General features: G+C 33.6%; 1 protein-coding gene across 1 annotated transcript in view; it reads left to right on the forward strand.

The window, feature by feature from the left end:
- Nucleotides 1–14,501, forward strand: part of MEMO1 (mediator of cell motility 1) — a 127,923-nt gene extending 113,422 nt beyond the window's left edge. Inside the window, exons 8-9 of the mRNA XM_027850588.1 lie at nt 11,629–11,733; nt 13,835–14,501. Coding sequence (XP_027706389.1) covers nt 11,629–11,733; nt 13,835–13,966 — 237 coding nt within the window. The 3' untranslated portion in view covers nt 13,967–14,501. The remainder of the gene's footprint in view (nt 1–11,628; nt 11,734–13,834) is intronic.
- Nucleotides 14,502–16,483: the final 1,982 nt, after the last annotated feature.

The raw sequence follows: 16,483 nt of genomic DNA on the forward strand, positions 1-16,483 counted from the left end.
TTAATTTCTTATTACATATAACCCTCCTGTTTCTGAAAAAGAATTTGAGAGGCAGCTTTAACATTGAACATGATATAAAATAGGACAATTAAAAATTAAAAAAAACCCCAGCAAAAATCAATAAAAGGGAGCAGAGAAATAGAATAAGAACTTAAGATGAATTACTTAACTCAGCTGAATATTGAATTTAGCTCTTTCTTTGAGGTTAATACAAAAATACTAATAACCTCATACTACATGATTATAATATCTGAGAGATGGGAGAAGAATCCTTCTCATCTAGCCCATACCAGAACAAGAAGCTTCTTTATAACTGAGGTGACAAAATTCAGTTCATCTTGTCTTTTTTTGATTCCTGTAATGAGGAAGAAACCACTGCCTCCCAAGGGAGCCCCTTCCACTGTAGATAGTCCTAGTTGTTAGCTAGTTGTTTCTTATATCAGGCCAGGCAGATCAAAGCTGCTATTCATACAAGACATCCTTTTTGACATTAGAAGATAGTTATCATGAACTTTCTTATTTTTCTGAGATCAAACATTTTTAGTTTCTTCAGCAATCTTAAAGAGGTTCTTAATCATTCTGGTTGCTCTCCTGGATGCTTTCTAACTTAATAATGTCTTTCCTAAAACTTTGTTGCCCATAACTGAATACAGTACTTGAGTTGTGGTCTGAGGAGGGCAGAGTATAGCAGAACTCTTACTTCCTGAGCCCTGTGTATTATTCCTTTTTTAATGCTCCCTAAACTCTCATTAGCTTTTTTGGTTACCACATCACATTATTTACTCATATTGAGCCTTCAGCCCCTTAAAACTCCCAGATTTTTTGATGAACTACTATCTTTCATATCTTTTTCTTCTTGTATTTTTACAGTTGATTCTTTGACCCCAAGTGGAAGACTTCACAGTTATCCCTGTTAAATTGCATCATATTAGATTTGGTCCTTTGTTGACAGTTTCTTGAATCCTCCCATCTGATGTATTAGTCATAGATTCTATTTTTGTCTCTTCAGCAAATTTAATGTTTGCCATCTATACCTTTGTCAAGGTTATGGGTAAAAATGAAAAAAGATAGTATGGTGTAGTGGGAAAAGTTCTGTATATAGAAGTAGACACTTTGAATTTGAATTCCATCTCTTCCACATATCTATGTAACTGACCTTCGATGTCACTCATTCTTTGGGCCTCAGTTTACTGATCTGTAAAGTGAGAGAATTGGACTAGATTGTATCTGAAGTTCCTTTTAGGTGTAAATTTATCATCCTATGTTGAGCAACACAGGGACTGAGCAGGTCCCTAGGTTACTGTATTAGAGACCTTCTTCCAAGTTGATATCAAGCTATTAATGACATTTGTTAGGGTCTGGTCATTAAGTCAGTTTAATTCACTTATATATTATTATTATATATTATATATGTATTATTATTTACCCCATATCATTATTTGATAAAGCATGAATGTTCACTTGGAGAGACAAAGTCTTGTTTGTCTTTGAATTCAAAAAGGAATTTAATAGCTTAAATCTTCATATAAAGGACATTGTGTAATATTCCCAGCATCATTGTTTTACATTTTACCCCCTAATACCTTTTGTCCTGTGAAAGCTAAAGGAATAACATTAATTCTTAGCGTAGCAAAGGTGTTACCATAGACATATAAGATTTAGTCATTCGTTGTTTTTTGTTAATCTTGATTGATAGAGCTTAGAGAATCAGAACAATGGTTAGTAAACATGTCTGTTAGGTTTACTCTTAGAGAGCTGAAGGTGAATTTCTCAGGTGAAGTGTAGACTAGTGCCCATTTAATCTTTGATTAATTTGTGAAATGCTGATGTTCTAGTTTGTTGATGAGATATAGAGCTGTATTTATTCAGTATCAAATGTGCACAAAGCAGGGTTGACTTTGAGTTACAAGTTTGACTTGTATTTTCTTCCAGTTAGGGGACAAACTTATTTCCACATGGAAGTAAGCTATAGGAGTGACCTTGAGTTGGGCCAGTATTTTAATCAGATTTGTAAATCTTAAAAAGATAATATAAATGTGTGAGCTATTAATAAAGGAATATTTAATCTTCTTAATCGTTTTGGGTCATTTGAGAGCCTTAAGTTCTATACCAGATCTGATTTGCCTCGAAAAATTTTTAGACAACTTTTACCAGTCAGCTGCCTCTACTATAAAACAACTATAGCTTGCTCTTTGTAGAATGTTTGACTTTGATTAGAAATGTACTCTCTGATACTTGAGTGAATTAACCTGTTGCATGGGGTTATTTAGTATATACTTCAATACTTGTAGTATCTGTAATTTTGTCAGTATGAGTACTTTCCCTACTTAGAAGGTAATCTTCCAGGATTGCTGGGGCTGAAAATTTCGTTATCCTATCCCATGGGTCACCTGGCCTGATGAGGAGTATCTCTATGAATTTAGCTAAGTTAATCCTTGGACAATAGACAGTGCGCCAGTCTGTATCTGAAGCCTCTTCAGCCTGGGTAGGTATTGTCTGAATTTGCCCTTGACCTGTTTAGGCTAAGAACTCAGAGTCACATACACACTGTGCTGAGGCATCAGAACAGGATGTTAGAGAGATATTTATTTATTATTGAGGCCCATCAATCTAAATGTTGGAGAAAGTCTAGCCAAAATGAACAATTTTGGTTTTAGTGTAACTTATGCTTAGATACTGTCTGTCTCTGAAAATAGTTGATCAATAGGCTTAGGTTCTTATGTTGCTTCCTAGTTCAAGGTAATCAAACCATGTCATTTGTGTGGAAGATGATTCTTTTTTTTGTTTGATATAACTCAAAGAGAGGCACAACTAATTAATTCATCCTCTAACTGTATCAAATTGTTTAAATAGAAGTCTGTGACAGAGTCCTGCTTTTATACCATTTGGGAATGAAATTTCATTTGCATAAAATTACTCCTTTATACTAAAATTTTAGCAATATGATATAGGCTTTGAAAAGAAGCATTAATCTATCCAGAAGTTTATACCAATATTTTATAATTTAAGTCACAGGCAATTTCTTACTATGAGGTCCAAAAATGATTAGAAATGAGTGAAAAATCTTATGTTGTACCTTAACATTCATTTAACAAATATTGTTTTTATGTCTTTTATGTGTAACATTCTCCCCCAACAAAATTTAAACTCATTAAGGGCAGAGACTTTCATTTTTGTCTTTGTTATTCCTACCTTTTAGTAAATGCTTAATAAATGCTGTTGATAGAGTATAAAGTCATTCTGGGGAACACAAGGAAAAATATAGTATAATCTTTTTTAGAGTGTAATCAGAGGTAAATAACTACATAGAGTATTATGTTAAACAACAGTAAGGAAGATACAAAATGTTCTCCATAGGAGAGGACAGGGAGATTGCTTTTTAACTTATATCCAAGTAGTGTGGTACAGCTATCAGAGAGGAAGTCTACTGTAGTAGAACGTGCAGGATTTAGCATCCAGAGGATCTGGGTTAGGATCCTCCAACTTATTATTTGATCTTGGAACCTAGTTCTTTTCTGTGGAAGTAGGGAGTTCAACTAGAATAATCCTATAAAACAATACAGCAGTGATCATTTGTAGAATAGTTCTGCGTTAAACCTACTTGCTACTCGTGCAATGTGTTAGATGGAGAGACAACCCAGCAATTTGTTAGAAGAAAATTGGCATCAAGTTTGTTGGCTGTCTATACCCAACATGAGCATGACCCGTTAATGAGACTGTAATGTAAAATATAGATTTCCCTCAGGGCAAAAGAGATATATCTCCATGCTTTTGGGGTTATCTGATTCTGTAATTGCTGGTTGATACCAGGAATTGGACACATGTAGATAGAGTTGTAGTAAAGTAGTCTAAGTTTCTTATGATAGGAAAGTTTGTGTACTTCATAGATAGAACTTTAAGAAGGGAAAGTATTTGACAAGGAATCTGCCAGACTGGAGAGAGTGGGGTTAAGTGTAGGAGAGGTTGGCTTCAAGGCCGGAGTCATGCATCAGGGAGATTTGGAAGAAAAATTATACGCAGGAACAGGAAGGTTAGTGTTGTTATCTTTAGTTCACCTTCCACAGGTGGGTTGAAATTCCTTAATAGTGGTAAGTTCTCAGGGAGAACTGAGCAGAGGGAGGCAGATTGATTGAAAATAGTATCAGATGAAGCCCTATGTGCTGACAGTTGGAATTAAGGCATTTGCTTTGCAGTGTCTGAAATTTGCCTACATATCCTACTGTTTATTCTTAAGGAAAAATGTAAAAAAGTTTAATTTGCTCCTGGTACTCAAGAGATTGAAAAACTCAAGAAAATGAAAAGCTGAAACCTAGTATATGTTGTAGTTTCCACATGTTTGAGGAATCCTGAATAAAGACTATTATTAAAGGATGTTAAAGGCTCTGCCATTTGAAAAATGGAGTAAGCTAATAGAGTTGTGGGCACCTCCAATACATAAAAGATCCTACTTCAAGTGATCCCAACTCAAATCACCGGATCCTCAGTTTTCACAAAAGTAGAAAGTTGTAAAGTACTTATTTTTTGGAAAATTAGAACTTAAGTCATTTCTTGATTGGAAGATAGATCTGTATAGAAACCAGTATATAATAGTGTACTAATATAGCTTAGTATAGAGGTCAATGTAAAATGAATTCTAATAAACTTTATTAAGGATCGTTTATTTTGCCTCTCATCAGAAAAGCCAGATCCTCTTGCTTATTTTCCAAAATCTAATTGGTTAAAGACTTGTATCGGGTGATTCTTTCTGGACATGAATTCCTTCCTGCTTCGTTTTTAGTTTATTGCTGATTGAGAGGCTTGGTCAGTCAATGCTAGATAATTCTGTAGGTTGGAGAACATGGTTTTTAGTTTATAGATGTTTCCATATAGGGTTATGGAGACTGAATGGCTGTAGATATTTAAAAAACAAACAAACAAACAAACAAACAAAACCCTTCTTGTATTTTCACTCCAGAATTTTCCTTTATAGTGAACTTTTATTTCTTTCTTGAGGAAAAATTTTTGTCTTCAACCAGATTTAGTTGCCAAGAGTTAACATTTTTAGGTGTAAAGCAGACCTAAAAAATGACATGTCTTTTAGGTAAACGGGCCTGGAGACAGTGTGCAGTTTGGAGCTGCTAAAATGGTTTTTGTGGCTCTCTTAAGTTTTACTAGCCAGTTACTAATTTAATGAACAAGTGAAATCAGTAATTGGCTAGATATATCATAAAAGAGAGCTAATCCTAGAATATGTAAATAAAATTACATAAATGTATACTTCTATGTTATTTATGATGTAATTAAATCATAAATAAATTGTTCAGATCATGGTTATCCTTTTTTTTTTTTGAGGAGTCTGTTTTCTAAGATGACAGTGTGTTTTGTTTTGTTTTGTTTTGTAAATTATAATAAGGCTTAATATTTCAGTGAAATCCATCTAGCTACTCCTAGAACCTCTTTCTTGCTGATTATGGTCACTTGGTCAGCAGTAGGTATTGGTGGTGGCAAGGAGGGTTAGACCTTTTCTCCATAGCTAAAGCAGAACTATTGTAAACATTTTAGTTCTGTGGAAACACAAAAAAGAATGTTTTTAACTTACAAAATTTTGGATTAGTGTGTTCTTTAAGCCGTGCTCCAAATTTTGATAATCTTATTGTGCTACTAGAAAATTTTATTTCATTGCCACAGTATGTAAATCAATAAAATATTGAGATAAGTTCAGCCTTTTCTCATTCTTTTAAAATTAATATGTCTCTTAACTCTAAAATGTCCTTACCTCAAAAGGTTTATTAATTTCATAGTTGGGGGAAAGATTGCAAATATATTCCTTGAAAGAATAAATTACATAGTGGGATAAAAAGAGGGAAGAATAGATAGGAATACAAATTAGAACTCGCAGATTTTTGATTGGTTGAAAAAAATGGTTAGCCATAATTTTAAAAAGTATGTATTAATCAGAATTCATGACTCTACAAGATATGGGTAGTAACTTGATTTATTACAGGAGAAAGGCATATGCAGTGGGAACTCCTTATACCAAGGGGTCCACCCTACAGACAAAGCCTTGGATACAGCAAAAATGGAAGGTCTCATGGGAGGACAATCTCCTTCCAAATGAGAGTGGCATGGGAGGAGGAAGAGAGCAGTCCAGGGGAGGGGAAGTGAGAAGGGAGCAGGAGGGTATGGAAAAGTAGGACCATGGAGGGGGAGGATGTTCTGCTTATTTGAAAGGGTCTCAGCTGCACAGTTTATCAGTCTGGGTAGACTGGCCAGAGCCAGGCTTGTAGCTGACTTGGCTGAAAGTTTAATAGGGTTAAGTTGCAAAAGATCACTGTTATGTTAGTTTGAGGGGGAAGGGGAACTGGGGGAGGAGGAAAGGACTTTATCTCTGGAAAATGAGGCAACTCAACAAGTTCAGGGGGCCCCTCCACAGTAGATAATGAAAGGCTTCTTGTGATATAACTGTTTATATTTAAAAAAATTTTTTTGTAGTTGAGAATATGCTGTTTGAGCACCTATTGTAACCAGATCAGAAGATATAGTATAACATTGATTTTGAGAGCTATAGGTGACTCATTTGTAAATATGGATGGTATTTTAAAATAGTTCATAAATAGACAAGTTGTATGTGACGTATTTTAAAGCTATTTTTAGAAGTACAAGCCATTTTTTATTGCAGCATATTACAACTTTTTCTCTGCTGTATTTATTAGTAAAGTTTTTTAACAAATAACTACTTTGTAAATTTGGGTTTCAATTTATTGTCGTTTCTTTTGTCCATTTCGTGCAGAAGGTACAAATTGGCAGCGACATTTAGCACTTTTTTCCCCAGTACAGGTGGTATAGCAATGCATATTCTCTTGATAACAGATTTTATTTTATTGTTTATGGCACAAAAATTTCATAGAGCATTCTCTTTAGGTAATTTTTCTATAGCTCACTACTGCCTCATGAATTTAAATGGGAAATTGTTATAGAAATTTATTAAGAATCTCAAAAACTAGAAGAGACTTGTTAGGTCCTCTAATCCCTCTTGTACCTGAACATCAGTTACTTTTTCAACGTTCTTGACCAAAATGATTGTTCAGCATCCACTTGAATACTTTCAGTGAACGACAACTCATTACTTCCCAGAGTAGCTGATCTGTTTTTGACTGTCTCTCATTGTTGGGAAATTTTTATTTGTGTCAAACCAGGTCTACCTCTTTGCATTTCTCACTGTTGACCCTTTCTCTCAGTTTAATAGGGGGCCTATTAAACAAGTTAAATTCTTTATTCTTCGGCATGATAGCTCTTAAATAGCTTTGAAGATAGCTCTCATGACTTTGTTAAGACTTTTCTTCTCTGGGCTAAACATCTTGCCTTCTTTTTGTTGATCTTCATATTGGCTTGCCCTCCATTATCCTGCCCTCAGTATCCTAGTTGCTTTGGATGATCTCTAGATTAGCAATTTCTTTCCTAAAATGTGATTTCTAAAACTCAACACATTACTCTTGATGTGGTCCAGTTAGGACAAAGTTCAACTGGCCAGCCATTTCCCTTATTTTACTAATGTAGCCTAGCCTAAGATCACATTAGCTTTTGTGGCTATAGTCTACTGTTGACTCATTGAGCTTGCAGTCTACTAGATTTTTTTTCACATAATCTGTGAAACTATATCCAAAGGAAATAATTGTATCTTCCCATTCTAGATACAGCTCATTAAAAACAACAAACCACTGCAGTCACCACCACTGCCACCAGCACCAGCACCAAAAACCTCAAGTATACATTTCTCCCTATGAAATTTCATCTTATAAGATTTGGCCCTTTGTTCTAGACCTGGGAATTGTAAACTGTGGCCCACAGCTTAGCCTACTTGTTTTTGTTTTGTTTTTTTTCCAAATCTAAGATTTAAGGTCTAAGATTCCTTTTTTTCCCTTTTTTTTCTTCCCATTTTCAAATACGAAAATGTACAAAATGGATCACAGGCTAGAGGGGCCATGTTGTGCCTTAGGGCTGTAGTTTGCTGACCCCTGTTCTAAGATATCATCCAACATTGGAGCTATCCTTTTTAAAAAAAAAAAAAAAAGCAGAACATAGCACTTCTCATCCATATAAATCTATATCCCATTTAAAAATGCAAAATAAATGTAAATTTTAATGATTTGGTAAATTATTTAAATTTAAGTCTATGATAGTATATATAGTATGAGTAGACAATAGTTATTATAGTTTGGGTTCTTACATCTGAACACTCTTGAAAATGTTCTGCTACTGGTAGCCACATGGTTTTATATTTGGGGAACTTAATTTTTCCTTCAGGTGGTAATTTCTGATTCAGTTGGCTAGAGTTGGCCTTGTCATACATAGATAAAGGAACAATGTTGATTCCTCTTTGTTGCCACATCAAGGTCAGAACTTGCAGGTCTTAATGAATACTATTAATATATAAAATATGTTGATTTCTAAAATATATTCAGCCAAGAATACCACATGAACATTGGTAATTAAAGATTCTCCCCACCACACTGTGAGTTGAGTTTACTTTCTGGGTTAGATTTTGCAAAGCTATAAAGGACTTAGTTTTTGATTCAAATTAAGCCTAGGCTGTCTTGGTGATGCTGCCATCACTTCAGAGTAGATTGTGGTATCTGAGATTTTGTTGTGTATAAAGGAAACTTCATTTCTTAGAAATGAATGGATGTGGACACATTTTAGTATGTCTTAAACTGGTTGGGATTTAAAGGGATCAGATTCCAAATATTCCTGATCTGTGGAAAGTTAATGCATTTGCCTGAAATTGCCACTCATTGATAATATATTCTTCTTTTTAATAGTATTTTGTTTTTTCCAATTACATTTATAGACAACTATTTAACATCTTTTTTTTTTAAATTGACTTCCAAATATTTTCCTTCCCTTCTTTCCCCCTCCCTAAGACGTTAAGCAATTTGATATAGGTTATATATGTGCAATCATGTAAAAACATATTTACATACTATTTTTGAAAAAAATATTTCAGGGGTGAGAAAACTTTCTTAAGCCATCATTTTGTGATACATTTTCTTTAGTGTCAAATGATTTTGTTAATTGTGTTGAACTAGTTGTTGAGGGTCATATGATTCCATAGCTATTTTTTGGCAAATGTACTGTATTCCGTTTGATGATATTTTGTGATCTCATTTTGTTATTTTATGAAAGTTTTTTTAAATAAATTTACTTAATCTATGAAACTCAGATACTGCCAGTTAACTTTGAGATGGTGGCCATATTTGCTTTACGAAAACAAAAAAATAAACAAAAACAGTACACTAAGTACATATTTGCCAAAGAATAGGTGAGTATGATTGTAATGACTTAAGTATTAACAGGTAAATGGCACGTCCAGTTCATTACAATTTTATCTCAGATTCAGTGTTTCTTATCGTTCCAGATATTTTTCCTCAATACTATGGTTCATTAACCATTGTTCAGTCATCATATATCCTCCTGTTTAATCATTTTTTTTTCTCTTATTCTATAGCTTCATGTTTTTCTCTCTGAAAGTGATTGGATTCCTTAGGTTGCTTTTATGAAACAAAAAATTTGCTTTACTTTTGTAAAATGAAAAAACAAAACAATATTGCTTAAAATGCTTTGTTATTAAAATTGAAAACTACACTAACCTCATTATAACCCTCTTTGTTATGGAATATAGTTCAGTGTAAGGCAGAGACCTACAACTGTATCCAAAGGGAATTGGTTACTGAAGTGCAAAAAAACCTTTCAAATGTTCCTCATAGTGTAGACTGTCAAGGCCAATATTTACAGTAACAGGTTCCAATGTACAAAGAATCCTTTGTATAATTATGAAATAGAATAGTAAATTAGAAGATTCAAGAGATCTAGTTTAGATCTAAGACAAGGTATTTTGTCCTTTTGGCCTTAGTTTCTTTAAAGTGAATCTTTAAAGTGAAGTTTTCTCTTATATGAAGTCACCTCCAAATCCCTTCTGCTTGGTTTTGGAATATATTATGTAATTTTTTTTGTGTTATAATTTTATGGTATAAGTTGTGGTTTGTTTATGTTGAGTTTAAAATTAGTTGGCATTCTCTGAATTCACCCAAAGTCCCTAGAGAATGGTGATTGAGAAGCATGCATGGGGAAACCAGTTTTGGAATGAAAAATATTCAGTGGATAAACCACAAAGTAGCAACTCAACAAGTTGATAATTGAGAGTAATTAGTTACATCTGCTCCTATTTATTTTCGGGTAGTAGTATAAGAAAAATATTATGTATTTGAAATATTTTAACCACCTTGAAAGAAAACTGTTTTACAAAAACAAATGCACACCATACCTATTGCTTTATTCCACTGATTTCCCCTCCCTTATTTATATTACTGTTATATTTTATTATAGTTGTTCAATAAATTATTCTCAGATATTTTATATAGTTCATTTTATTAAATTATTCCATGAAATGAAAGCAAGCATAAAGTATATTTCAATGAACTTTTAGCTCTTTCTTGATGTAATTTCTTAGCTACCTTTTAAATTTCTCTTGACGTGTGCTAATCTACTTTATTGAATACCTAACATGCATTTGATATAAAAAATGAAATTGGATGATAAAACATCCTTTGGATTAGTCTGGATCTCATTTTAATTATTTTATTCAGGTTAATAGCAGCAAAAGTTGGTAGTGTCCATATATAAGCAGGTGATGTAATGAAGTCACACATGGTAGAAATAACAGTAGACTTGAAGTCAGGAGAACTGGGACTATGGGCCTTAGTTTTTTCATCTTTAAAATGAAGCACTTTTCATCTTTAAACGACTTCTATAGTCCCTTCTAGCTCCAAAATTCTATGATTCTTTATAATTTATATTAAAGATTAATATGAGCAAGTCTGGTCGATCAGTAATCCAACAAGTATTTGTTAACCACCAATCATGTGCAGAATGCTACTATCTTAGGATAGTCCTGAATTAAATGGACGAAGAATCACTCTTCCAAGGAGAAGTGGAAACGTTCAAAACCTCTTTCTACCTTTTGTTTGTGAAAGAGTTAAATTTTTTTTTTTTTTGCTACCATCACCCTGTGGATTTTACCTTCTTTAAAAGTGACTTTAACTCACTAATTTAATTCGTGATTACTCCCTTTTCTGGTTCCCTCTCATTTAATAGTGAATCTTTTGGCAAATGATCTAGAGTGTTTAATTCCTTAGGGATTGTTGTTGCTATGTTTACAGTGTTTTGCACACTTTGGGTGTTTGGGAAATGTTATATAAATAATAAAAGTTTGTAGTCAAAAATATTCACCTCTCAAGGAGAATGGTGACATAGATATTGAAATATAACAAATAATTTAAAAATTTATATTTAACCTTAGAGTGCATTGTAGCCTTTGCCTAATAAGCAAAATAGAAAACTGATGTATGCTCAGGGACTATGAACAGCCCAGAGTTAGAAACATGCCTTTGACCAGAATAAAGGATTAAGATGTTTTTATAGATTACTGCATAGGTAATTGATAGTTGACTATAAGAGATGTTACTGTAATTTGATATTTTACTAAATTTATTCGGTATGTTTTCTTTAATTAATTATGATACTTAGCTATTTAAAGGAACATTTCCCACATCTAATTAAAAGTAATAAGGTTTTCTTTTTTTCTTCCCCCAGGGCATGAGTATTATAGAACAACTAGACCCCGTATCTTTTAGCAATTACTTGAAGAAATACCATAACACAATATGTGGAAGACATCCCATTGGGGTGTTGCTAAATGTGAGTACTCCTATGAAACCTTGACTTTAGAGTTTGTCCCATCCAAAATGAAGTGATTGGCATTAATTCATGACTGGACATACTCATAGTACCTTTTTTCTAATTTGCCTTTAAAATGATAGCGCAGTAACTATTCTTCAGCATTTTTTTTTGGCTAGACACTGGGGTTAAGTGACTTGCCCAGGGTCATACAGGTAGTAAGTGTCAAGTGTCTGAGGCCAAACATATTTTTTTAAACTGTCTGGATGGAGTACATTGTTATCTTAAGTTGTTGGTCATCTCAGTGAGAGAATGTATGCAGCACTGTGGAAGTAACACTCACTGCACTATTCCTGGCTGTACCACGTAATAGCTATGTGACTTTTAGCCAGCCAGTCATACTCTTTAGGTTAGCTTTGAGTGCCTGCCTTTATAAAATGAACAAACTGGAATAGATAGCTATAGTTTTTTCCAGCTCTGACATTTTATCAAATTCCATTTCCTTTTGCAAACTCTTACCAAGATGTCCTTTCAAAGATTATATTGATTAGAAGCTGCATTTTTGTAGATTATATATAGAGTAAACAACATTAGTTCCTGTTCTTTAGGAACTGTCTTAAAAAGGTATATAACATTGAATCTTCTTATATTGTGGTTTTATCAGAAGAAGGAGAAAGGACTAAGAATTTTGGTGAGACAGACTTTAGAGAGGCAGTATAACAGTAAGAGAGTTGGGTAGATATCCTAAGAGGAAGAAAGGGAAACTAATTTAGGAAGCAGAAAAGATGTAGAACAAATAGTAGGAGTAGGTAATTAATAAGAATGAGAGAAGGTAATTAATAAGAATGACAGAATCAGATTAGGTGCCAGGAGATCTGGGGTTTTCATTCTGGTTTCACTACTTGCAAGACCTTCTGGCAGCTTTACTTTAATCTTCTTCTTTCCAAAAATGAGGGGCTTAAGCTAGATGATTGTCATATCTCATTCAACTCTAAAGTTCTGTTTTGGAGTTGAAAAATTTAACGTGAAGGAGAATATAAATGGGCAAAGTTTGACATCAGAATCTTGATACCCAGTGTGATTTGGAAGGCAATAAGAAATCAATTGAAGATTTTTAAGGAGGTGGTTGCAAGTAATATGGTCACAATGGTTGGTACAGAGGGAACATTTGGGATTAAGGATTTTGTATTGCCTGCGGGGATGTATATCGGCACTTTGTAAGAACCAAACTCAGTTAAACTCCAGTTTTTTTCCCCTCTTAATTCAAGTGTCACCTCATCTGTAAGTCCATTCTTGATTTTCCCAGTTGCGACTATTTCCCTCAATTGTTTTGTATTTATTATATTTTATCTTTACTTAATAATTACATGTTATTTCACTTAGTAGAATGTTAGTCCCTTGAAGAAGTGTTTTCTTGGTTTGTTTTGGTTTTCTTCCTGTATCTACAGCACCTACCACAATGCCTGGCATCTTGAAGGCACTTAATACTTTTTTAATGAATGAATTACATCTGAGTGAACCAGTTAGTACTGGAAATAAGCTTATGTACTTAAAAAATGAAAAACAACCAAGCTTTACAGATCTTTAAGGTGTGCAAAATACTTTACATATATTATCTCATTTGAATTTTGGAAATCAGGGCATCAAAATATTATAGATGAACCTGAACTGAACCAGTATTTCATTGGGTTAACTGGTAAGGAAAAGTCTTCCATAGTTCAAGGGTAAAATAATCAGAAATTTATCTTTGAGGCTAAAATTAATGAGGGCCTGGAGATAGGTATATTAAGAGTAGTCTCATTAAATGTAGGGAGAAAGAAGAACTAAAATTTAAGGTGACTGACGTTTATTGTTTGGACGAATGATGAGGTGATAGTATTTTCCACAGTAATAATAGTTGCTAACTTGGGGGAAGACCTTTGAAGAAAAAACCATCAGAATACTATTTACTGAACCTATTTAATGTGAAAGCAGTCCTAAATCTTTTAAGAAACAAAAAAGAAGGGTGAAATGTAAATAGGTTTAGAAACTATCGGTGAAGTTGAAGATTACTTACTTAACAGTCCTCATTTCATGTATAATTTGTGTCCTAACTATGTTTTTTTCCCCCTCTTTTCCTTAGGCTATCACAGAGCTCCAGAAGAATGGAATGAATATGAGCTTTTCATTTTTGAATTATGCCCAGTCAAGCCAGTGTAGAAACTGGCAAGACAGTTCAGTGAGTTATGCAGCTGGAGCACTTACAGTCCACTGAAGCTCTGAATACTCAGGGATACCACCTGCACATACTCATTCTCTAAATGGGGTCACAGCCTAGCCCTTACAAAGATGCAGTTCCTGGTCTTTGGGGATACTGAAACCTCAAAATTAATAGAACTTTCTTCTCTTTTCTAGTAGGTGTAGTCCTTCCTTAATTTCAACTCATTATAAAATGCTTTCTTGTTTAGGACAAAGAAGGAAGGCTGGCTTCAAAATATTTTATGATTTAAAAAAGTGATGATGGATGTAAAGTCATGGTGGCAGATGGTCCTTCAAATACAACCTGTAAAGCATTTACCATATTCTAAATTTGCACTCTTTGCAGACCTGTGCACATGTATTCAGCTTTCAGAATAGTTTTGCAAATTGTAAACAAACAAAAAAGGGTGGAAGCTTTTTAATAATGAAAATTGCATTTATAAATGATCTGTATTAGAATATAATAAATCTCCAGTATAGTCAACTACTACCCATGTTGTACAACAGATACCTTCTATTTTAGTTGCTAATAAAGGGCTACACAACTCAAATTAGTCTGATTTAAAATTATTGCTCTGTGGTATATGTGTAGATTGTTTCTCATTAACTTCATCTTAGTATTTTTATGTTCAGTTTAGAAAACAGCTCCTTTGTAAGATAGTTGAGGATGTGTTTTATATTTATATGAAGACTATTTCAGTTACAGAAATTAATATAATGTTATAATTTACAAGTTGGCTTTTCAAAGCTACATGCAGTATGCCAAAATTGCTTTTATCTATATGAAATCAATTTTTGTCACTAAATACCATGTTATAATAAACTTTACATTCAAATTTGGCAAAATGGGGTTGATTTTAGCCCTTCAGCAGCAAAGATTGTTTGCAGGATGCTAGTTTGCAAAGATTGTGGAACAGGTCTTGTCTTTTATGGTTATCGCCAAATAATTGCCACTGTGTTTCACAGTGCTTTAAAAAAATTCAACCTTGTCTTGTACTCATCTTTTTCAGTAAGAAATCATTTTTTAAAAATCCTCTACTGTTCTTTCACTTCCACTATTTAAGTGGTAATTCTTTTTCTTTCCTCTTGCTTAATTTAGTCTAAATTAGACTTAATTTGACTAAAGAATGTCATGGTAGTGTTGTTATTTGTGCATCCTATGTGTGCTAGGTTGCGTTAGTGTAGTCTAGGACTTGATTTCCCAGCTATTGAATTCAATTTTAAAATCTTCAATATAATACAAGCACAATACTTAGGTGCCTTGCACCAAATGTATTCAAATATTTGATTTTGCTATTTATGGAGCATTAATTTTTTTTCTACCCAAGGAGTGATTTAAATGGTAATACCTTTCTAAATGGAGTAAAAGTGTCCTCTGCATCTCTGTGGAAAAGTATGTCATTAGCTTAGATATCTGTAATTTGAATCCTGGCATGTTCATAGGGAGTTTTTTTGGAGGGGGTAGTGAGATATTACAATAACTTTTGCTTTATGGATTTAAATGAATTACAACAAAATTGATTGTGATATGTGATTTTTTTTTTAAAGCCAACCATTATCCCTCCCAGTAATGTTACTATAAAATTTACAATATATTTTCTGGGAAAAGTTTTCCAATTTGATGAGTTGTAATTTACTTTTTAAAGAAAGAGAATAAGATGATGGCCAGGCCTCTTAAATACTGGCATTGTAGTACAGGGACTGCTTTTATAGTATCTTTTGAAGTGTAGGATCCTCCCTAATCACCTCTATCCGTATTTTCCAAGAACACAGGAACATCTGCCATGCCTGGGAATCCCCTGGCTCCACACTTATACCTCCTAGAATTTAGCGCAACTACTTCTCTCTGTCTCTCTCTGTCTCTCTCTCTCCTTTTTTTTGGGGGGGGGGGGTAATATATTTACAGTGTCTCAGAGAGTTGGACTACTGTAGCACACTTCAGTAATGAGTGCCACTCTTACCCAGCCTGAAATTTCTTAGTGCCCTACTTTGTCAATTCTGGAAATTTGGTATTCTGGTAAAAATAAACATGCTTTAAATGGAGAATATCTGTATTGATAACTTGATCAGCATCATTTTACACTATTTAAACATGCAATTGAGAAAGAGCACTGGGTGAGATAGAAGGCCTTATTTCTAGTCTTGGCTTTCCACCTCTGTATCCTTGAGCAAGTTAATCACTCTGAGCCTCAATTCCTTCATAAGAAATGAACTAGATAATATGAACTAGATAATATCTGAGGTTTCTTCTAGCTCTAAACTTTTATGGTTCTATGAACTTAATCAATGGCAGTTCTGGTGTCACTTGTATAAAACAAGTTAAAACTGCTAAGTGATTGAAGTATAAGGTGCTATCTTTTTTCTTCATAGTATAAAGATTTTTTTTTTGTTATAACTATAAAGAGAACAGTTAATTTGTATTAGATAAATGGAGTTCTGAAATGTTGGATCTAGGCTAATAGAGTTTATGTGCCTTTAAAAAGTCTATAGCTTTTGGACAGATTTAAGCATTTTTAAACTGTATATAACGTGG

The sequence above is a fragment of the Vombatus ursinus genome, unplaced genomic scaffold, assembly GCF_900497805.2.
Source record: "Vombatus ursinus unplaced genomic scaffold, bare-nosed wombat genome assembly UNPS02009062.1, whole genome shotgun sequence".
NCBI classification, from domain to species: domain Eukaryota; kingdom Metazoa; phylum Chordata; class Mammalia; order Diprotodontia; family Vombatidae; genus Vombatus; species Vombatus ursinus.